At 34.9% G+C, this 24,141-nt stretch overlaps 1 protein-coding gene across 1 annotated transcript in view; it reads right to left on the bottom strand.

Annotated features, from left to right (window-relative positions):
• Positions 1–23,581, bottom strand: part of LOC129746055 (collagen alpha-1(IV) chain) — a 115,606-nt gene extending 92,025 nt beyond the window's left edge. Inside the window, exon 1 of the mRNA XM_055739483.1 lies at positions 23,049–23,581. Within this exon, the coding sequence (XP_055595458.1) occupies positions 23,049–23,210 (162 nt within the window). The 5' untranslated portion in view covers positions 23,211–23,581. The remainder of the gene's footprint in view (positions 1–23,048) is intronic.
• Positions 23,582–24,141: the final 560 nt, after the last annotated feature.

A 24,141-nucleotide genomic window follows, 5' to 3' on the forward strand; every position in this document is an offset into this window, starting at 1 on the left:
ACTAAGAAAGTCGAATAGTTCCCGGCCGAGGCGGTTTAGTCAATGTTTTATTATTGTTATTGTTATAAATACTGTTTTCGTTTATTTGCATTGCACTACACGAGAAGAGGTCTGGATCATATGCTGCTGGTGTTCAACAGAATAGGATGGGGTGTGTTCGGTTTCCATGCGTCACGGCTATTTTCGAACTGTGATATAATGTTTTTCTAATTTGTTTCAGCCATCAAAATACACTAACCACTGCTCGATAGTGTTGTCATATGTTGGTTGCAAAGTCTGGTTAAATTTTCCGCACGTACAAAACGTGAACGATCGAACTTCCCATTTCTCGGAAAACATTCACTTTTCAATTCCGAAATACAGGATATAGGTACAGCAATTTCCTTTACAGATCATCAAAAGGAAAATTCAAATTTCACAGGTTTGGTGTGAAAATGTGTTGTTAGAGAACAGGCTGGCTTCCCATTTGCAATCGTGCCCCGGTTGAGGAGATCGAATAAACACGTGTCTCGGTTCGAGCGAAAGACCAGTTGCATCATTCTCATTGAGGGAAATTTCTCAAAACATTGCCGACCATCAATATCAATCGATCCCAGCCCAGTGAACAGTTATGGATCGGATCGGTTCGCACATTACTTATACCAAGCGGTTAGCGGCGAGTGTCATTGATAGGGGGACTTTTTCGGTGGCTTGCGTCTGAAGAAATCATGAAAATCAGCGATGAATTGACCAGCTGAATTTGTTTGTACTGTGAAAAATAGATTCCACAAAAGATCGATGATCAATTGTTTATGCGGAAAACGGTAACTTGTAAAGATAGGAAAAAACGATAGCCGCAGATTGAGACAGAAAAGTCATATTTTTCATATATTTTTAAATATTAATGTTTGAGACTCCCTTCTCCTTTCAGTGGGGTCATGACAAGGGAGGAGGGCTCCCATAAAATAAAAACTCGAGCAAAAGGGATGTAATTTGACATAGTATTTTGATACAAGAAATGTTTCTATGATTATTCCAGACTCCTCCTTATTTGGAGAGCAGGTCTCCCATACAATAGTTTTTGCATAATTCGAGAACAATTGAGACCGAATTTTACATGGGTAGATAATTAAGTACAAGATACATATGTTCCTCTTATGGTTTGAGATTTCCAGCGGCTCCAGAAAAGAGTCAAGGTTATCCCCATATTTTTTCATACCGTCAAGCGGGGCATCACGCAACTGCAGGGTTAGATGCAACATTTGTATACCACAACACTTATTCAATTTTTATTTTTATTTAATGCATTAAAATTATCAGTTTATGATAACAAAATGATGATGACATAGTTTCTTACATCGTAAGGTAGTTGTTAAAATTCCAAAACAGACATAAGCACCAAGAATGGGAGCGCTCTGCATCGATCTATTTTTTCGCACGCACGTAACATATCGACCAATTTGTGGTTTAATGGCCTTTACAGATGTCGCCGGCATCCGCGCGCCTTGAGGACCTCCAGATGACATAATAATTATTAGAGATTCCGTTTAAACTCAGACGCGTGCACTCACTTCTACTGAATACTGAATGGAATGGCAGGCAGAACAGAAGAGGTGAAAAAAAGCCGAATGCAAATGCATTTTTGCTGCCGTCGTCGTCATCGTTAGTGTGCCGGTGGGTGGAATGGTAAATGCATTCTTTATAAGAGAAAAAACATTGTCACTACCTCCTTCCTCCTGGATCGAAAATGTGCTCGGTGGCGGCGCGGCTCAACGACAGAACTATGTCATCACTTTCCATCTGAAAACCCGGACCAACTCCGGCGCAGCAGAAATACGGAAATCACATGTTTGATTTTATAAATACGAAAGCGTATTCCAAGATGACGACAAATGCAACCGATAGCCGAATGCATCCAGGGCAGAGGAGTGTTCCTGCCTGCGAAATTCATCGTAGCATATGATCTTGATCCGGCAGGCAGGCCGCGGAGCTAGCAAAAAAAAAGTGCATTCATAAAGCGACTGCATCATTTTGCGGTTTTGTCATCTATATATTAAGAAAAACAAAACCACAATGGCCGGCCATATGGGCATAGAGAAATCAGTTAAGCTTAGATCAAACGAAATGACATATTACCGGGCAAATGGAGCACAAGCCGGTTAAGGGTATAATTGTTCAATTTGTGCAACTTAAACGACGACTAGTGTAAAGATTTTCATTGCTTTGCTAAATTGTTATTTATGATTGCTCTGCCAAGACGACAAAGTGTCACGAAGGAACGGGCCCGGCCAGCAAACAAAACCTTCCCCACCATCCCGTGAACTATTTCTCTGACCTACGCGAAGAGACATTGTGGTGGCCATCAAACCGATGCGCAATGGAGAAATTTTCGGTTTCCAACCGATCCTAAACAAATCATTGGTGCTGTTTGTCATCGGAAAAACATTACATTTCGCCAATCTGTTCCGCTCGGTGCTAACAGAGTGTATACTATAACGCTAGCCTGTTTAACGGGAACGGATCAGATATTCGCGGAGGAGTTTGCGCTACGTTTGTTCTGTCTGTATAGCTATTTGTACTCAATCGGAGAAATCTGTTTTTCATCGCGATTACAGATTTCGGGGCGGAAACATTCAGTTTGATGTTTCGGGCAGTTTTCACATTCGATTCGTGAATGATTCAGACTACCGTCAACTGGGACAATATGCAACACTTTTCAACTTCAATGGCTTCTAAAAATCTATTGTCCACAGATAATCATACCCCTTATGCATCAAAACTTTTAAACTGACGTTGTCAGAAAAAATATTGATTTCTTCAGTTATTCTCAATTTTTCTAAAAACATGCGATTTTCATTATATTTAGAAAAAGGGGTAACTTGCAACAAACTTTATTTTTAATGAAAAATCTAATGAAAACGTATGCAAATTTGTGGTTTTTGATAAATTTGCCGCAAGAAGTGGCAAGAAGTTTTCTCAAATCACGCTCTTGGCTCATTTTCAACACCTTTCATGCTTCCTAATCTAATCTATCCGTCTATAATTTTCATTACTTTCATTTGATATTCTTCCTGTTAGAATGTATAGTTCACCGAAATGCCATTAATCATTCAACTAAATTACGACGAAACTTATATCACTAGAAACCTTGTAATGTCAGTAAAATATGATTGGAACATTATACAGGGTCGAGCAATTGAACTGCTACATTACTTCAACAGTTAATATTTCATAGCACACGAAAAAGTATTGAACGACCCCTCGTCGTTTTGTTTACATTAAGTCTTAGCTATCATTGGATATAAGTGTTACTTTTGTAATCAGGTGTTATCCGGAAAAATGGATCTCGAACAGAAACGTAGCGCTGTGGTTGCCTTCCCATCTGGCAAACGGCAGAAGAACATATGTAGTTCGTGAGCTGTCCGATATAAGTGTGTGCAGAAGTTTTGTATAGCGTACAGTTAAAAGATGCCTGGAGACCAAAAGTGCCAAAAAATGGTAAGGTGGGGGATGCCGACCTACTGTGGTGACACCTGCCATGGCGAAGATCGCCAAGAAGCGCCTTAAGAGAACTCCTCGTCGTAGTGCCACTAAATTGGCAGAGGATCTCAACATATCGGATCGAAGTCTCCGTTGGATCCTGAAAGATAAACTTCAGACCAAGCCCTACAAGATCTAAAAGGTTCAAGACCTTGCGGTGAAGCAGAAACAAGAACGGGTAAAAAGAGCGAAGGAAGGTTGAAGAATATCGTGTTTACCGACGAGAAACTCTTCATCGTACAGCGGTTCGTGAATAAGCAGAACGACAGAGTTTGGTTGCCAGACAGATCACGAAGCCATGCCGACTTGCTGACGGCCACCCGGCGACAGAAACCAGCATCGGTGATGGTTTGGGCCGGAATCACCCGTGATGGCCGGACTCCGCTGGTTTTTGTCCCTGAAGGAGTGAAGATCAACCAAAATACATATCGAACTAGTGTTCTACAGAATGTCGTCGAACCGTGGCCACGTCGTGGGCACGTCGACATTTTGATTGCAGGGATTGGGTTTTCCAACAAGACTCGGCGCCGGCTCACAAAGCGAAGAAAACCCAACTTTGGATTGCGCAACATTTTCCAGGGTTCATTTCGAGCTCCGAGTGGCCGGCGAATTCGCAAGACCTGAACCCTATGGCCTTCGCTGTTTGGAGTATGTTGGAGGCCGAAGTCTGCTCTAATAAACATGAAGGTGTGGAGGTCCTGAAGCGACATCTCGTAGCACCTTGAGTGGTTAAACTCAAGGGTGAACAAGTCGAACTTTACCAGTGAATTTTGAAAAAGTAATTTGTTTCCAAGAGAAATTGTATCAGTTTGAAATAAAAAGTTGTTGTTTTGATCAATTCATTTATTTATTTCAATGTAGCACTTAAATTGCCGGACCCTGTTTACAGCTGAAGCTTTTAGTTTCCCCGTAATTCAGCTGGAACAGAGCCGAATTCAGCCATAGGGAGGCCCGGGGCAATTTTTCTCGGGGGGCCCCTAGATTAATTTTTTTTTTCAAATGATATCCCAGAGAATAAATTTAAACGTTTAAAAGAACTGGAGATAAGTTCAGTGAACTGTCTTGAAATATCCATGTTGTCTGCGTAGAAGATAGTTTCTGGTATCTACAAATAAAAAATGGTTAATTAATCTCGTGCAAACATTGCGGAAGAGTTTAAAAATATCTTTAAAATGAAAGCTCTGATTTGAACTGCAAATGCAAAATTTAATTTTCATTTTTAAAGAGGCGAACCAGCCAAAAGCTGAAAGTCTCTCTAATAAAGATATAAAAAATCTTGTTTTTTATACCCTAATAACCAACTAAAATTCACTGATTCAGGAAAAATGACCGGATAGATATTATAAATGATTTTCATTTTATCATCAATCGTCTGGTTTGTGCTTAATCGAGAAATATTTACCGAATGACGATTGGAAAGTATCATGAAGATTCAAAACATAGGATACAAAATTAAAAAAAAAAACAATATAACAAAATTTAAATGCCATAGGGATACAGAATTAAGAGTTTAGGAATTCAAAAATTTAAATCAGTTTATATTTAATACCACAATTTAGTGTCTCAAATCTGAATCGTAGTTTCATATCAAGGTTTGAGAAACAAAATATCAATATCAAATAACAAAGCAGAAATTGCATCAAATAAGAATTTCAATTTTATATCTTTGAAAAAATAAACATTTTCGTGAGATGTTTATGCATATGATTCGCATCAGATAAAAAAATCAAATTGATATTCTGAATTGATATGTGACAAAATTTTCATTCGATGCATCGAATCGCGATTGCTTAAAAGCCAAAGGGGTTTGAATGCTAAATTGATATATTGAAAAAAAAAATCAGAATAGAGATTAAATGCTTAAAACACAAAATAACAAAACAATAAAACAAAAATTCAGATAAGGAATCCAAATGAGTTCAGTTACTTTAAAAAAGATCCTGAGTTCTCAAAATTCAGAAATACTATGAAACTAAATTTCAGGCACTGAAAAAAAACAACAGTCTTGAAAATCTCAATAAATTGAATCTGGAAATAGATAAGATTAAAAACATAGAAATATTCATGTTAAGAAAATCACTCAATGATATTAGCTACTCAACTATGAGATCGTTTTTATGATAATTTAAGAACGATCATATGAAAAATGATATGCTGAATTCAGGATACTTACTTCAGTAGAGGATAGAATTTTGGTTAAATCAGTTGAAAATGTTTCAATACGAATTTCTAGTCTAAGACAGAAATTGGGATGGAAATTCAATATAGAAACTCAGTACTGCCGATTGGCCAATTCAAGCAACTACAGTTTTTTTTGAAGATTTTTTTTCAAGGATAGGCAGGGAAAAGGAATTTATAGACCAACGGAAATTTCAATAACAATGATTGAAAAGTGAAAAGTTATTAAAAAAAATCCGATATTAACACGTTTACTGCCCGGATATAATTCTTAAATGTTTATCATAAAGCTTCTCTAAGCAATGAGCTTCAGTTTTGGCGAAATTAGCTGCTATTTTAGTGCAGCAGCCATTACTTGGAAAATTAGCCTGATAACAAACATTATTATTGTGCAAGACGTTTGTTTGTAATGAAAATGAGGAGATGTTTTCTCTCTATTTTACCTGATATGTTTCGATAAAAAAAATATAATTTCAGCTGTTTTGCCTCACACTCTTCTTAATTTTTTTCAATTCTTTCGAATTCGGTTAACATTATTTTTGTCCAGATTTCGGGTTGTAAATTTTGTTATTCTATACCAAGATTTTGATATTCTCAGCTCGCAAAATTCGGGAGAACTCATTTCCTTGTTACTCTAGGGGGCCTCTTTAACTTAAATATGTGAGAGAATAATTCTTCTAGATATTATTTCACGGGGCCCCTTTTGTTGTTATATTTCAAGTTTTCATTCCGATTTTCTAGTTTTGATTTCTTTTCATAGATTTGTAGTAGTATGATTAAAGTAATGTTAAAACTTTTTTCCCTCGGGGGGCCCCCCTGAGCCGGGGGCCCGGGGCAATTGCCCCTTTTGCCCCCCCCCCCTTAATCCGGCCTTGAGCTGGAAAGAAAATAATCCGAAAAAAATACCTTAGAAAAATTATTGTAGCTCATGCATTACACACTCAAAAACTTTGAAAAATTATAGTAAATTCATTTTTCGTGGTATCAAAAATCTAAATACAACAAAATGTTAGAATTAGAATAAATTTTTTAGTCATATGTTATTTATTCAACTTTACCACCCCTCAAACAGTCTTTACTAGCAATCGAATGAAAAGTAGGTTTTTCAGACCACTTTTTTGAACTTTTTATGACCCTTTCATTTAAAAAAAAATTAAAAAACATATTTCTTGACTTCATTATGTAGACCATAACTTAAGCTTTCATCTGCATAAGATAGATATTTTTTTGAGTATGTTATGCATGAACTGCAATAATTTTTCTGAGGTATGTTTTTTCGGTTTTTTTTAGAGTTGAATGATATTTTGATTAGATTACATTAAATTAAAAATTAAATCAGATCTGTGGTATACAAATGTTGCATGTAACCCCGCTGTTGCATGATGCCCCGTTTGACGGTATATGAGGCTCTTGGAGCCAAAGGGGTGTAAGCAGCACAATTGACAAAATCGAGATAACCATCTAGATTTTAAAATGAATCCTTGACTGCCAAGCATCATATGCTATGTTATTCATTTTTTTCTACAGTATTTTCTTATGTTTTGATCTCGTTGGAAAAATCCTGCAAACTGAAAGTCAGAGTTTGTTTGGAGACAAAGGGGCTTATCATCATGTGTTTTACTTACACCCATTTGCCCTAATCCCAAACCCAATCTAGTGGACAAAAGGTTATCAAATTTTGTTATTTTTTCTCTTTTAATCCCCAATGAGTGAATCACAAATTCCTGACTTCTAGTCATAATTTTATGGAGGATGTCTCGAATTTGGGGATAGTCTCAATATACAAATATTTGTATGAGGTTATTGGGTTAACGTTGAAGCGCTAGCCGTAAATTTACTGTTAAACATCAACTCATAAAAAGTGGAAGTCCATTTCCAATGCTCGATCAATCAGGCAAATGCGCAAGAAACGTACAATTATTTAAAATTAATAGAGAAATGCCTTTCATGAATTTTTCTATTGAATATTCTGATGAAAAATCTTTGTTTGAAGAGATTGACTTCAACCTCACAGGACCAGGTTGATCTACCAGGGTACATTTTCCATCAAAACAGAAAAAATAATAAGTTCGCAAATTGTTTCTCTTCAATTAACGTTAAATAAACGTTGTATTTGTAGAAATTATGTTAATTTTATTTGTTCATGAATCTTATAAATTTCACACAAATTGTATTCTATATTTTTGAAAATGTTTCGCGTTGCAAGAAAAATAAAGCCATGTCGATCGGCGCAACGAGCCCAGTGTTGTCAACCTTCCAGATTTTCTATGGATCTTTCAGACTTTTTGGACTTCTGCCAGAAATTTGTTTAGGTTTCCAGACTTTTGCCATTTCTTCCAGACAATTTCAGACTTTTGGGTTCGAACTGAATTTGTTCTAAGTAACTATGAAAATTCAAAATGATCATGGTGTAATATGGCAGGAAATGATAAAAATGTTTGAATTATGAATTCAGAAGTGTTTGAAAGTTTTTAATAATGGCAAATGCTTCGAAGATGAATGTTAAATAATTGAGAAGAGAATAAGGCAGGTAACGTAACTAACATGGATAAAGACATACGATTAGTAGCTATCTGTAACATTGACATCTGGCGATCAAAAAAAAAGGGTCACCACCTTCAATAGTTGGCAATCCAGATTTTTCCAGCCATTTCCAGAGATTTTTTCAAAATCTTCCAGACTTTTTTCCAAAAACAGTTGACAACCCTGAACGAGCCTGAAATCTGTATGGAATTTTGGAGCATTTTGTTCAGGATCGTTTAGAAATATAACACTATTAATTCTTGTAACTAGATACCGTTTGAAAAAAAACCTTACAAGTTCCAAAATCAAAAATCCAGAAAAAAAATTAAAAACCATTTTTTAAATTTGGATTTAAAATAAATACTTTTAAATCGTTTTCAGAATTTAAAAAAAAAGCGAAGTTTTAACTACAGTAGTTACAGTAGTTTTTCGATTTTATCACTTGTTTTTGGAAATCATTCATAAATCATTTGCCATTTTTTCCATTTTTATATTATTAAGTTTCGCCAGATTCACGGTTTTGCCATTATCACGGTGAATAAAATCGAAAAACTACTGTATTTACAAGATTCTAATTATGAACTAAATAAACAATGAAATTTATTTTGGGTCAAAGAACTTGTACTTTATTTTCGAGTGAAAATTCAGTTGAAAATATAGTTTATTGGTTTGTTGTGTAACATTATTTATATTGCAGACTTTTCAAAAACAAAATTTCTTACTAAATTCTTAAACTTTTTTCGAGTTTACTAAGGAGTGTATACAAAAAAAAAATGCAACACTTTGCTTTGTGAATAACTTTTGAATGCATGGATGGAAATTGATGAAATTTTCAGTGAAGCTACCTAGTAATGTAATGTGTACGATTACAAAAATTTTTTTACAATCTGTCAAATAATTTTCGAGATAGCGTTCAATACTGAAGTTCATTGACAATTTTTTTTGGGCAGGATGAAGAAAAATTTAGAAATATCACAGTGAGAGACCAAAAAACAGCTTGAAATCAACTATTCGACCAAAGTTCTCATGTTGAATCGTTAAAGAAGTCCTTGAGGACCCAACAGTGAGCTAAAGTTTCAATAACAGTGAAGATTATTAATTCCATGAAGTGAGAGGTTTTTTCAAGCTCAATCCGAAAATATGAATATAGAAAGCGTTAACAATGAATTAAAAATAGGTCTGACTTCATTTCTATAAGGTAGAAAAGCTTCCCACCGGTAAAATAAACAAAATACGGTGGTCAAACCTTACGCAAAACATTTGGACAGCTTGTGGGAAGATATTTTGAAAAATTTAGTAATGAACTGCAAAACGAACTCTTGAGCGGTCATCGGGCAGGTTTCCAAACAGCAACTTTTCTATGACAAGTCTCGCCTATATTTCTTGGAAATAAATAAGGAGAAAAAATGATAAAAAATTAATGTCTAGTACTTGAGGAGGCCAGCGATCGGTGGAAACTGCAAATTACTCAGTCATTCATCACGATTGACACGATGAATGGCTAAAAATACAATGCAGATTACCTCCAAATGCGACCGTTTTCTCTGCAAAGCACTTCAATAAGTCCCACAAAGTTGTTTAAGTTGGATCTTTAATCGTGCCATCACGCGAAAACGGTGGTGAACTGATAAAAAGTTAAATATGTTGTTTTTGTGTCGAAGGAGAACAATTGGCTAATATGTTAAAACTTCGATAAAATTCAAAATTTTTGAATTATTTAAAAGGTCAAGCTTCAAGAAACAGCAAACTTAATTAAAAACAGCCTTGATTTAAAAAAAAGGTGGTTCCTAGTATGCATTATAGATAGCGCACGTGTTGCCCAAAAGCTAAAGCCGAAAAGTTTTCTCATTGGACGCTATCTTATAAATCGCTTGACAGAACATCACAAAAAATTTGCATATGTTTACATTACATTAAGAGGTAGCTTCGCTGAAAATTTCATCAATTTACATCAATGAATTCAAAAGTTATTCACAAAACAAAGTTTTGCATTTTTTTTTTGAGTCCACTCCTTAGGTACGATAATAAATCTGATTTGAACCACAATCCTAATCTTTTATTTATTTGTTATTTGTTATTTGTTATTTATTTCTTATTAACGGATCACATGTTGATCCAAATGATTACTTAAAATTAAAATTAAAAACATAACATTTAGTCTAACTATGGGGTTCTCAAGGCCCGTTTCACTTTTCTTCGGAAAACATCCTTCGAAACGTCGAAGTCAAAATGCACCGAAAAACGGTTGAACGATCTCATTGAGCCGATGAGGGCGCTTTTAGCTTCGTAATTGTTCATTCGAAAGGGAATGTACAACTGAATATCCAGATTTCTAAGACCACGGGGTCGTACACTAAGCGGAATAGCCTCCAGTAGCGTGGGACAGTCGATTCGCGATGTCAGGAGGTCGGCGACGATTGAGGCACGTGTTGCTTGTCTGCGAGCTTGAAGAGTATCGATATCTAAGAGGTGGCATCGATTTTCGTAGCCAGGCAAGCGAAAACGGTCTTGCCAGTTCAGGTGTCTAAGGGCGTATCGCAAGAATCGCCGCTGAATAGCCTCGAGCCGATCGACACCGTTCGGGTAGTAGGGACACCAGACAGCTGATGCGTATTCAAGGATGGAACGAACAATGCTGCAGTATAGGCTTTTCAGGCAATACACGTCGTGAAACCGAGACTTCTGGATGCTCTGTCAATCACGTAGTTGGTTTGTGCCTTGAATTCCAAGCGCTGATCTAAGATTACGCCAAGATCGTTAACGTGGTTCACACGTGAGATGGGTTCGTCTCCTAGGAAGTACTCCGCAATTAAAGGATGCCGCTCACGAGAAAAGCTGATGACTGCACATTTGTTGCGGTTTAATGGCAGGCAGTTAATGTCGCACCAATCAGTGAAGAGGTTGAATTGACATTGCAGAAAATTTATGTCGTCGTGGTCGTTTATGGTGTAAAATAGTTTTAGGTCATCGGCATAGCGAAGTTTGGGGACGTCGAGGAGTGACAACACGTCGTTGAAATGAAGTAGGAAAATTATCGGTCCTAGTTGGCTACCTTGGGGCACACCAGAGGTGGCTGGGAACTGCCTGGAGAAGGTGTCACCCGTTCGAACAATCAATTTACGACCGGTTAAGTAATTGCGGAACCAACCCAGCTTACCACAGAATCCTAGGCGTTCGAGTTTTCCGATGGCAATCTCATGGTTCACCTTGTCGAATGCAGAGGACAGATCGGTATAGATTGCATTAGTTTGAGATTTGGCAGCAAAACTTTCATGCACAACAGAAGTGAACGTTAGCAAGTTACTTGTTGTAGAGCGTTTGGGCATGAATCCGTGATGATCATTGGAGATGTAATTTTTGCAGGACGTGAAAAAAGGATCCAAGACCACCAATTCAAATAGTTTGGCAATAGAACATAAAGCAGAGATTCCACGGTAATTGTTAATATCTCTCCTATCTCCTTTTTTATGAACCGGGAACATGTAAGCTTCCTTCCATAGTAGAGGGAAGGTGGCTGTATCAAGCGAAGCTTGAAAAACGAGCCGAATAGGGGTCAGCAAAACAGGCATGAAACTTTTCAAAAAAGCAGCTGGTATCCCGTCCGGGCCCGTAGAAAAGGAATTCTTGAGCTTTGTTGCTGCTTTAGAGATGACGGCCTTCTCGATTTCAATACCATTTATTGAGAAGCTCAATGGCGAAACGTTCCTGACAGCACTAGCTAAATGTTCTGGGGATGTTGAAGCTGAAGTGAAGATACTGGAAAATTTTTGGGCGAAGAGATCGCAGATTCCACGATCAGAGTTCGCCGTGATGCCGTCCAAAAACATGTTTGAAGGTATACCAGGTTCCTTACGCTGACTATTTACGTGTTTCCAAAAAAATTTTGGGCAAGACTTGAGGTTACGTTGTCTTACTTTAATTCCCAAAATCATTATTACATATTCATACATATTCACCAATGCTTAAAATGGTAATGCGTGTGGTTAAAAATGATAAGCTTATAATTTACAAATTTTATTAATTACATTTTTTTTACTACTAAAATGAAGCCTTCAAAATTCCTTATTTATATTTTAAACTTAATAACTTAAACCTTAATAATTTTTTGTATTTCAAGTTTTTTTTTACTTTTCTATATGTATACTGCCGCTGCCTGGAAGCATAATTGTCACATGTTACATTTTGATATGTGAAACAAAAATTTTGAAATAAGTCCTCTAGACATTCAAAAGTAGGAAATTTCAGAATGTAACATGTGACAATTATGCTTCCAACGGCAGTATACATAGTTCAAGCAAAACTTTTATAGGAAAATTTTTGTCAACAGAACCCTCTATGAGTCGGTTCTTCCTACGGCCCTGGTCTAAGCTACATTTCAAAGTAGAACGATCATTTTATTTTCGGAATCTGATCCATTTTCCATTTTTTTTTTCGTGTATTTTTTTTTCGTGTACATTTTTAGTAATTTAGCTCTATTTATTGGATATTGCCTGTTGGGTATTTTTCCATTTTTTTGTGTACATTTTTAGTAATTTAGCTCTATTTATTGGAGATAGCCGATTATAAAATCCCGGCATTGGATACTGTACTTATTAAGTCCAACATTATTTTTAGAAGAGAATTATCAATCAAACCTTTTTTTCAATATTCCTTTAAATTGTATCTAATAGGATTCTTCCTATTTAAACTCAATACCAACAACAGAACAGTAAGAAAAAATGCCGTTATCAGTTGTAAGCATGTTTAGCAATTCATAAACGCGTAGGTTTGTTTATTTCACTTTTTGGTTGATAACACTTTCGTGTGGTGACCCTTGACGCTCCCCACTCAAATGCGGTGATTAAAATTCGGTAATGATTTCACCAGCAGTGATCTTCCTAGTTGTGAAATAATTAAAAATAGTTAGACTCGCAGCATGTTGGAATTAACATTTTTGTTATCAGCATTCGGGTCGGCATAGTTATTAGCAAGTGTTATCAGAGCGACTGGAGTAAATTTCTCACTTTCTATCATGGGAAAATAGGCGTTGGCGCTATTTAGTAGTACGTGTTACGTCCAGTGCCCCAGTTGCTAACTTGTTTCCCGGAAGGAAGACGTTTTGTTGTAGATTAGAATAAAATGGAGCATAGTTTTGTCGCTCGGCTAGGATGTCATCGAGTGAAATAGCTCGGTCTGTTATGATGTAATGTTCAAAGATTCTGAAATTGGGGCACCCTCTGTAGTAATACATGAGGTTCACAAAATGACAGAATTTTAATTTGGCACAAACAAATGCTGTATAAAAACCATTTTTGTATATTCTACCTACCAAAAAAAACAAATTAAAATGATGCTTTAACAACAGGACTAGCAATGATCTCAAATTTCCACACTCGAGCTTCATGATAGAGAGCACACATTTTAACAACCCCAAAACAGAAACTGCCAGCAGACCACGACGTCTGATAACCTCGCGTTTGTCAGGGGTCGCTCCAGGAGGAACACATCAATGCCAAAATTTCGAAATCCAGCGCTCGGTGTGTTAAATGTCCTAAAGTCTAACAATTTATAGCGTGGTGTATTCGAATAAAGGCCGCGCAAGTCTTCGATTAGCACATTCAACTCATCCATTTCTATTTGCGCTGATGACCGGGGAACCAAATACGCTGCCTGGACAAGAAAAGTCCACAAGCCGCCGCGGGTCGTGCATTCGGAATCCGCACTTATCAGCATTTTCAAGTCTTTGCGCGCGCCCGGCAGTGTTAGCTGAATGTAACGATCGAGTTGACTCTGTAGCTGAGCCATTTTTTTTTTCGAAAAGACGACTCAAAACTGGTTGCATTGCCGATCGGTATTTGCTCTGAATTTGCGCGCCACATCTTATCAAAAATAACTCCTTTGAGTGTGAATTTTTCTGCGGCGTGAACAATTCACAAGTGTAGCAGGGTGCGGTTTATTTTTCTTTACTTTTATCGCTTCCAGGAAGAGTGAAGATCATGATCAGCGTGTCCTGGATTACTTTGCATGGCTATAATTTGAAGGTTTCACTGATTATTGTTGCTGATCCGACCTTTCAAGCACTCTGAATTGTGGTAAGGTGTGAGTTCAACGAAAAAAATCTTCTTGACAGGAGAGCTTGAACGTCATCGATCAAACTAAAGTTAAGGAACAAAAGTTTAAAACAGGAAAATTATTGTGAAAGATCATTCTTCGAAAAAAGATACTAGGAAAGGTACTGACATGTCATGATGACTTCAGCTTTTAGTGTTTTACCAAAAAGGAACCATAAACAATATGTATGGAATTTCTAGAACATATTTATGTTAACTGATGATTTCGTTTTTGAATTTTTCAACATTCAGATTCATCTTTTTGGTTCCCTCAATAGCCCAATCGATAGGTACACCCAACTTGCTGGCAACTTATCCTTGCAAATAGGCTCCCATATGTTTTTATATTCAACTAAATTAAACACACCGTCTACTTTCGTCTACTCAAAGATACTAAACTTGTAGAGTTTGGTCGAGTGGTTTCTGAGATACAGTCTGCGAATGTCAATGTTTTCCAGCTTAGATGTTGTGTTATGCTGAAGGTTGCAACATCAAGAATGCTATAAAAGGGTATTTTTTGCAGAATATTTGGTGATACAGTTGAAACTTTTAAACAATTTTAAAACTTTTTTTAACGATTTTGTTTAAAAAAATTTTGTTTGATTTTTTTTTCTAAATATTTTATTTGAAAAGCTGATCAAATTTCAATGCACTTTGATGTGCTACTTTTATTTCGTCAGAAAATTGATAAAGTTATGTGCATTTGAAACATGGCTTTATTTTAATAATGACAAGAAATCTCTATTTTTTCGTTAAAAACTAAGCATTCAACTAATTCATGCCAACCGTACTCAAAAACGGACGCCTGGAGACAAGTGTCTTTGTTTGATGAAGTACTTGAATCAAGCTTCAAGATGTAATGTTTTGTGTATGGATCAACTTTCCCCATTTTACCCTAGAAATTCGCAAATTTAAGGGGGGGGGGGGGGGTAGGGTCTAACGCTTTCAAAAAATCGATTTTTTTATTTTTTTATTTTCTTATTGTAAAATATTTCAAGAATGTTGTGTCAAATTTTCAAGTCAATTGAAGCAAAACTGTAGAAATTATAGGCCTTATCTCCTCCTATCTAATAATGCAAGAAAGCAAGACCAGAAACTTCAAACGCGTTTTTCTCGAAAGCACATTTTTAAAGTCCGTGGACATCGTCATTTGAAAACTACTTATCCGATTCTTTTCAAATTTGGAACATATTTTCTACATATAAAATACCAGACCCCAACGTTTTTCTTATTTGTTTTTTTTTTTACTTTGGGGAGATTTTATAGGTGAAAAATGGCGGATTTTTTCGTGAAAAATCGTAGTTTTTACTTCAAACAGCCACAAAAATTTCATAAAAAATTTTTTAAGTTAAATAAAAACATTGGGGTCCAGAAAAACATCTATAAGAAATATTTTGTTCTGATTTTTTGACTTCAGATGATTCTGTGCTGAGATACAGTGTCCACCGCAAATCCTGTTTTCTAAAAAGGCATCCTCGAAAGTGCTCCGTCACCGGCTCATTTTTCAATATTTTTCAACGAAAAAATTACTAAATGTTCTTTTAACAATGCTTTGTATAATGCAAAAAATTTGAATACATTTGTTTGAACGATAGCTCTAGAAAAAAATCGTGAAAATGGTGTTTTTTTTATACCCGTTAGACCCTCCCCCCCCCCCCCCTAAGAAAAAAAAATTGTAATTGCGATGACTTCGGAAGCAAAGGTCGTTGAGCCTTAAAAACTTGTGCAAAAATTTCATCTTCGAATTTCAAAACGGACCATTTATCTTTTTTGATCCAAAAAATTGGCCCAAAAACTGCCTTGTGCCCAAATTCAGTTCAATAAGTCTTTATAAAAAGGTACTCCAGAGCTCAAAGTTTGATTTTTGGACCGTCAATAATCACTAAGGGGAGCAAAAGAAATCGGGGAAATATTTTTTTTTTTATGCAAAATGACTTAAAAATGCATGTACATAACTACGAAATCTGGTGTTATATCAAAAATGTTTTTTTTTTGCCGAAATCATCTTTTTGAGACCTTGTCATTTTTTTGTTAATCTGGTAGCTTTATATAACATGTTTTGTTGCCTTATAAAATAAATCACAAATCGCTTCAAATGACTTAACCATTTGAATGTACATATATACATTGGACTGCTGCAAGCTTTGTATGGGAATTTTAAATTTTAAATTTTTACATCTCTCATAACTTTTTTTGGTTGTGTTTGCAGCCAGAAATAGCAATACAAATTTTGGAAGCGCTCCATAATGTCTAGAAGGAGTTTTAATTTTGTATGGGAAAACAAAATTTTTCATTCAAAAATCGCCAGAGATGTACTGGAAGTTGCAAAAAATATAACTTTAGATGAAAAATATTCCTTGATTCATCCAGTGCAATTCACGTGAACAAAGCACAAAACTAACTGGTACCCAGAAATGATATTCGATGTTATTTGTAGAAGATGTTGATTTGTAGAAGATGTTAGGAATTTATTCAGTCAGTTTGAGAATTGAATGTTATCAATTTTGTGATTCCCAAGTAAATTGCATCACTATCATAAGAACGGATTGGAGAATCAGGAAACATTGGAAAATGCACACTACCTTCTATGCTCAGTGGTTAGAAGGAACTTTTCCAAAGTTTAGCAATATAGGACTTTAACTTGATATTAGATCCAACTCTCAGTTTCAAATCAGAAAAAAGGAAACTTAAAAAAATATAAAAATTTAACATTTAAGTAACAAGCATGCCACCTAAAATTTCGAAACATTTAAGTATAGAGAAAAATCTGAACCAATACACAAAAATGCAAAAAAAAGTTTCGTACCAGATATCAGATCCAAAAAACAATCTATCAAGCACAAGTGACTATAAGAATATAAACACTTGAACTGGATCAACAAAAATAAAATCAAGATAAAAAAATCAGCTTTTGAATTTATGTTAAGATTCATAAAGCCAAATTAAACGTTTTAAATGCTAAAAGAAAAATAATCCTAAAACATGACAGTTTAATTTTTTTTAATTTCTTAATTTATAGTGCAATTTGCCAATCCCTAACTGAAAATTGAAAAAAGATAATGATGACACAAATTTGGTCTTGTGCGGTAAGAAGTTTTCTCAAATCACGCTCTTGGCTTATTTTCAACACCTTTCGTGCCGCCTAACCTAATCTATCCGTCTATAATTTCCATTACTTTCATTTGATATTCTTCCTATTATTATTCCTATTAGAATGTATGTATATTTCATCGAAATGCCATTAATTATCAATTAAAATTGTAAAATGAAATGAATAGGGACTTTTCCTGAATTGTTAAATATTTGTCAAATTCAGCTCTGTCAATTCACAATAAGATTCAATCAGTGTATTTAGTACAAAGTCCGAAAAAATGACATTTGAAATAATGAAAAAAAAATTGAAAAATTTATTTTTTTTTACATTATTTTTTGAATGTTCGGGTTTTGTCCAATTCATTTTTTAATTTTTCTATCCTGACGATCATGCTTAAAAAGAACTTCAATGTATTTAGATACAGAGGTAAACACAAATCTAAAAAACTCTATTTATGACGACTCCAGCAAAAAAGATCCAATTTTTTTTTCGTTTTTTTTTTTTAATTAAAGCGTTTTGACTGCTTATTTAAATGCTGTGAAACCGCAGGATGAGAGTAAAAAATTTCAAAAAACTGCTTTGCATAGCCAGGTAATTAATTGATTTATGGATTCAGATTTATTATTTTTAAATGGTTTTAACTTTATTCATGAAATGCTTAGATGCTTGTCATGTTAGCAAATCATGAAGCTTAAGAATAGTCAAAACCAAAAATCAAAGACTAACATCATTCCATGCTTATTCGAATTTCCTGGATGATTTGATGTGCAAAAATTTCTTATTCCATACAAATTTCCATACAAAAGTGAAGCTCGTTACGCTAACTCAGGAATCAACCAAATCATCTCATATTTTAGACTGATGCTTGGTGACACATAATTACGCTTAATTTTTCACTAGGACAAGTTTTTTAGGGGGACCTTTATTTTGTCTGGTTGCAGCATTTCATTTTAAACAAAGCTTGTCTGAAATTTTTTAGCACATATCTGGGCAGGGCAAACCGAGCATATCATCTTAAATCTTGCAAAATACGATCAGTTGGTTTCAAAATTATCAACCCAAAATTCCAGCAATATCCGTGGTGAACATAAGAAATAAAATTTAGGAGAATATCATCTGAAGTACTGAATGTTCATTCAAACTTTTAAGTCTGAATTTACTACACGTTGAACAGGTTTTTCGTCATTGACAAATGATTACTCAAAAACCTTTCAGTTTAAATTAAAAGATTAATTTTATTTTTTTGAAGAGATGGAATTCTGATAAGGTCGTGGAATAGTCTTAAAAATGTAGAAAAGAATGACAGGATTTAAAAAAAAACCATTTTGAAAACAGTTATTTTCGTATTCTTAAAGGCTCTCTATATGTAAGTTATTTGGAAGCACAGATACTTTGTCGCAAATAGCACAGAATTATGATATAGGACGATTTGCCAATCGTTGTTCTTTCCTCATCGTTGCACAGGATGACTAAAATTGTCAATATTTCAGATCTGACTTCTATCAATTTATTTTCAAAAACAACACTGAGTCAAGTTAATTGGAATGTTTTCTGATAAAATAAGGCTTTTTACGATATTTTTGGCTGTAAAATATGATTTTTATAATGATTTTTTCTTGTTTTCGTTCGCGCGGTTTTCCTGCTAATTTTAACTAAAACCATTATATTCCTCCAACGGAAAAGAAGGTTTTACGGCAGAACAAAACATTTTTCGAATCGTTTTTTTTAGTAAGAGGTCTAATCTTAATCTTGATAAGATCTGATAATTCATTTATTTCATGCAAGTGATTAAAACTCGAATTGCCTTTTCATATGACGCTAAAAAGTGGATAATTGTGTTTAAGTAGTAATTTCGATATTTTATGTGCTTCTTCAACTGCAACTACAATAATAATTTTCAATAATTTAGCTTAAGTTATGCCGAGACAAATTTCAAATCCTTTCTTTGTCACTGGTAGTTGGAACATCGCGAGGGGGGATGATAATGAAAAAAAATAGTGTTAAAAAAACAATAAATTGGAATAAATTGCACAAAAGCTTGTATGCAAAAAAAATGCATACTATATTATTGCACAAAACCAATAAATCAATTTTTTTATCGAAAAATTCAATAAAACCAAGAATATAAAAAGTAATATAACTGTCATCTTCAACAATTCTTTTTTTTTCTCTTGTAATCTTTCGGATATTTGATAATTTTTTTCGGAAATTCCATAAAATACTTCAAAATTTTTTTGTTCTCCCGTTCGGGAAACCCAGTGAGGGTTGACAAGAGAAGAAATTGATATTTGTTCCGGTCTAGGACAGATAAAATGTGATTTTTGACAAAAAAATTAAAATTTCTTGATATTTGTTTGATATAGGGCCTTCCTTCTTAAGATAATTTTATTAATTTAAAGTTAATTATGATAAACTGTTCTCCATATTTAATAAATATATTTTTTCAACCGTCATATCTTAAAACAAAAGTATTGAGTCTATTAAAATCGTAGGAAATTCGGGCAACTTGCAATGTTTGAAAAGTGTGAAGGTCACGTTAACTACTTTGGCTTTGAGGGACTACCTTTTTATAAAATTTATATTGAAATTCTTCATACCGACCATTATTTCTTAATTTTATGTGAAAAATCTAAAGTTTGTTCTGCAAAACCTCTGTTTCTCAAAATTCTGTGCAATTTGACAATATATGTCTCTCTCGATTTTTACAAAATTTATAGTTTTGAAAACCTCATAATGTAACTCAAATATTTTTCTTAGTTATTCAAAGTCTAAGAAAAAAAAATCCGAAAATACTGTAGATCAGCTACGGCATGCTCAAAAAATTCACTTGGTGTCCAAGAAAGCTGAAGTTAGAAACTATAAGTTGCACGTTAGAATTTATATTTTTGTTTAAATTTCTTAAGATCATGATCACAAAAAAAGTAAAAAAGTGCTGTAAAAACCGTACTTTTTATTGATGATCCGTCAATTGTTTAAGTCATACCAGATAAATTTTGAAAAGAGAATTGAAAAAAATGACGTAATTTGGCACATTTTTGCATTTTTAGATTGTCAAAATGTGGAACACAGAATTTTTGACCAATTTTCAAAAGTAGCTGTTTTTTCGAACCTTTTGTCAATTTACAATGTCTCAGATTAAAGGAAAACTGAAGGGATATAGTTGAATATTGTCTGAGAAACTTATTTGAGTTACATTACGAGGTTTTCAAATCTATAAATTGTGTAAAAATCGGTTGAGAAACAAGAGAGAGATATAGCGAATTCAAGAGAGTAGTGTCAAATTGAAACCCGAGGTCTGATAAGAGAGTTGTTTTTCCTGGACTTTCAGAGTGCGTCTATAAAAAAATGTATTGATGCAAAATAAAAGATGTCGAGAATTCATTGAATAACCCCGAAGATTTTTTTATTTGGATTCATCCTAATAAAGTTACAAGCCTTATAAAGTTACTCAAGTGCGGATTAGGGTTAAACTGTGGGAAAATTTTGACCCTAAATCTTATTGACATTTATTAGGTATTAAAAAATCGATCAATTTCCAAAGTTTCAAGTTAAACAAAATGCAATTATTTTATAAAATGACATCTTTTTATAGTGGTATAGGGGGTCTAATCAAATCGCGACTCACTATCTTTTCATCTGTTTTTAGTACATTAAAAAAAATAGTGTTAAAGAACTTTTTGGTTCGTTTTATGGAATTTCAATGTCACTCCAGTAAAAAAACTCAGGTCAAATCCGAGAGCAGATTTTAATTTCTTAAAAATTTTACGTAAGATAAGTCCTACTATTCAAGGTTCTCCAACCGGAGGTTTCAATTTTTTTAGATTCAGGGTTGAAATTTTTCCATAGTGCTTTAGACAGTTTATATAGCTATCTCCTTAAAGAGCCGTCTCCAAATTAAATTTCATTTGAACTAGAAGTCCACATGAATAGCTTTCGTATCAAATATCATTTCCTTAGAACACGTGGTGCTGAGCCTTTAGAAGGCTTTTAGAAGGTGCAACCATTTGAAAAAAATCGGACAACATTTGGCAGGACAACATTGGCACGACATCAAATTTGCCTGTGCAACTATTAAATACACACAACCTTTTTTTAAATGATTTTTTTTAAGTTTATGTCACTTCTCCGCATACTTGAACTTTTGGTTCCGGTTGACCATGCCTGGACCAATGGACCAAAAATCGAGTAAATTCGATTGAAATTACTGATTTCTCCAACATATGGGACCTGCGCTACAACAATTATGCGAAAATTTGACTTTTTCAACTTCGTCATTCCAACTGTAATATTTTACCTATACATAATCTAACGCATTTTTCCGGAAATTCACTAAAAGATTCTTGAATGACAAAGCAAATTGGGTCAAGTTTAAAAAAAACTTTATAGGCAGGGTCAGAAGCTGCGCGATGCAAGACTTTTAAACCTTGTCCCGAAAACCGAGATTACTTTAAAATTTTGGGCGTAGTTTGTGTATATTTGTAATAGAAGAAGATGTTTCGATTATAAATGCAGGAATGTGACAGCGGTGGTTTCTCTATGTTTGCATATCTGACAGTCGACATTCGATTTTATGTATGCAAACTCTCAGGACGTCAACCATGCACTCTTCAGGTTGAGTTCTGAGGAAATCGGGTCGGACAAATTCGAACTATTTCATATAAAAAACTGGCAAAATCCAGTCATTTGATTCAAAATCCGGTCAATATCCGGGCAAATTTGGTAAAAATCTAGGAATTACTCATCAAAAATTAAGAAAACAAAGTTGAAAAAAAGTTTTTTTCATCCAAATTAATCAGCAGATTTTAAATTGTAATTTAGACTTTCCAAAATCCTGATGATTTTTATGAAATATGATCAAAAAAATTCGTTTTGAACGCATAATAAATTTAAAAAATTCGCAACACAATTTGTTTTTTAAGTTTTTATTTGAGAATGAGAATAAATTCCGGGCAATTTCCGATGAAATCCGGGAATCGGGCCGGACTGATTTTTTCCCAAATTTTATATTGAATTTCTTGGCAAACCCAGATAAAACCGTGCAATCTGACAACCTTAAGCTATAATCATAACGATTTGATAAAATAAAAACTTTTTGAATTTTTTGTTTAAAGTTTTTTTTAAACAATTTAATGTTTTTTATACCATTTCTAGAAGACCTAACTACAGGCAGCGGTTCTGTTCTACTTAAAGGGTCATTTATAGTTTTCAAGTCGGCTTGAATCTAGCAGTTAAAAAAGTCTTTACTATATTTTTTTTAAATCAATAAGAAACACAATTCAAATTTTTCAGAGGGGGGGACTTTTGAAATAATTACTTACGGGAGAATTTAACCTCAAACTGATCACAAATGTATGTAAAACATTTTTACGGGTTAAACGAACGTGAAAGTACTGATTGTATTCCACAATTATAAGCTACAGAACATACCTGTTATTTTTTTCTTACGCGTGTCAGGAGTCTGATAAAAACATGATAAATTTTGCGATGAAGTTTATTCGAAATATTCTTCTGGAGGATGCAAAGGTTTTTTAATGTTTTTTTTTTGTCGAATCCATCATCTACGTGGTTTTAAGGTACCCAGTTAGGTATTAATTCAGTGAACTTTAGAATAAAAAATTAAAATACTTAGTAAGCAAACTACATACCACAGCATTCGAACGATCCACCAGCTGCAGCACTATCGATATCACTAGAATTAAAGCACTGTAAAAGTCGAACGACACGCTCGGTTTGCGCCCGGATCGCCGTATCCTTCGCAGAAAGTTTCCGCCCAGGCCCACGAGCACTGGGCCTGCCGGTTGCAGCATTTTTATGACTTTTGGCAAACACTATACTATCTTTGGTAGTCCTTCCAGTCAGTGTCTACGAAACGGAACGAAAAATTCCCGGAGGGTTCGACGCCTAACCGCGCATTTTTGTTATTATTGTGCACAAATGTTCTTCACCGAATTGCACCTTCTTGCACCCTGATTGTTGGACGTCAATCAAACGAGATATCGGTAGCAATTAAGCCGTGTATTAAGATCCTGACTTCCGGCAATGAAGGAAGCTGATATTTTTCGCGTGCTGTCAAACTGGGAGAGAGAAAATCGAACGGAGCTTACGCGCGTGCGACTGACTATCAAGCGGAGGCAGAAAAATCGTTGTTCGGACAGTCGGCGCACCATCGAATGTTCTGAACGTTCGAAACAGTACTGATTTCACGCGAGGAGTTGGGCTGATTCCATGCTGCAGCAGATCGTTGCGATCGGGTCTCCCTCCTGGCGCTAGGGATGTTCGCAGATGTTTGCTTTTCGGATGCATCGGAACTTGATGCACGATTTCTCAGCAGAATGCAGTTTAACGATGCAGTTTTTTCTATTATTAATCAATCAAGGGATTTTGAGAATTCGGGTCACATACGTTTTTTGGCAGTTATATTGTTGTGCGTATAGGACGAAGCATCCTATTTTGAAATAATATATACAGCTTACGTGAAGAAAAACTCATTTGAACGAATTATTAAATAGGACAGACACAGCTAAACTCAATACCACTTATACAGGAATTTTACAATCAGTCAGAACAACATCAAAATTCAGTAATAGTAATAGTTCCAAACCACAAAACCCACACACAGCAAAGAACCAATCCAACCAACTTCCACTCATTACCTCAGATAGTCCAGCTTCCAACCCCATCCACATATTCCACACAATAGATTCCATAACTCAAAACGACAGTTACAGTGCGCCATCG

This window comes from Uranotaenia lowii, chromosome 2 (genome assembly GCF_029784155.1).
Source record: "Uranotaenia lowii strain MFRU-FL chromosome 2, ASM2978415v1, whole genome shotgun sequence".
NCBI classification, from domain to species: domain Eukaryota; kingdom Metazoa; phylum Arthropoda; class Insecta; order Diptera; family Culicidae; genus Uranotaenia; species Uranotaenia lowii.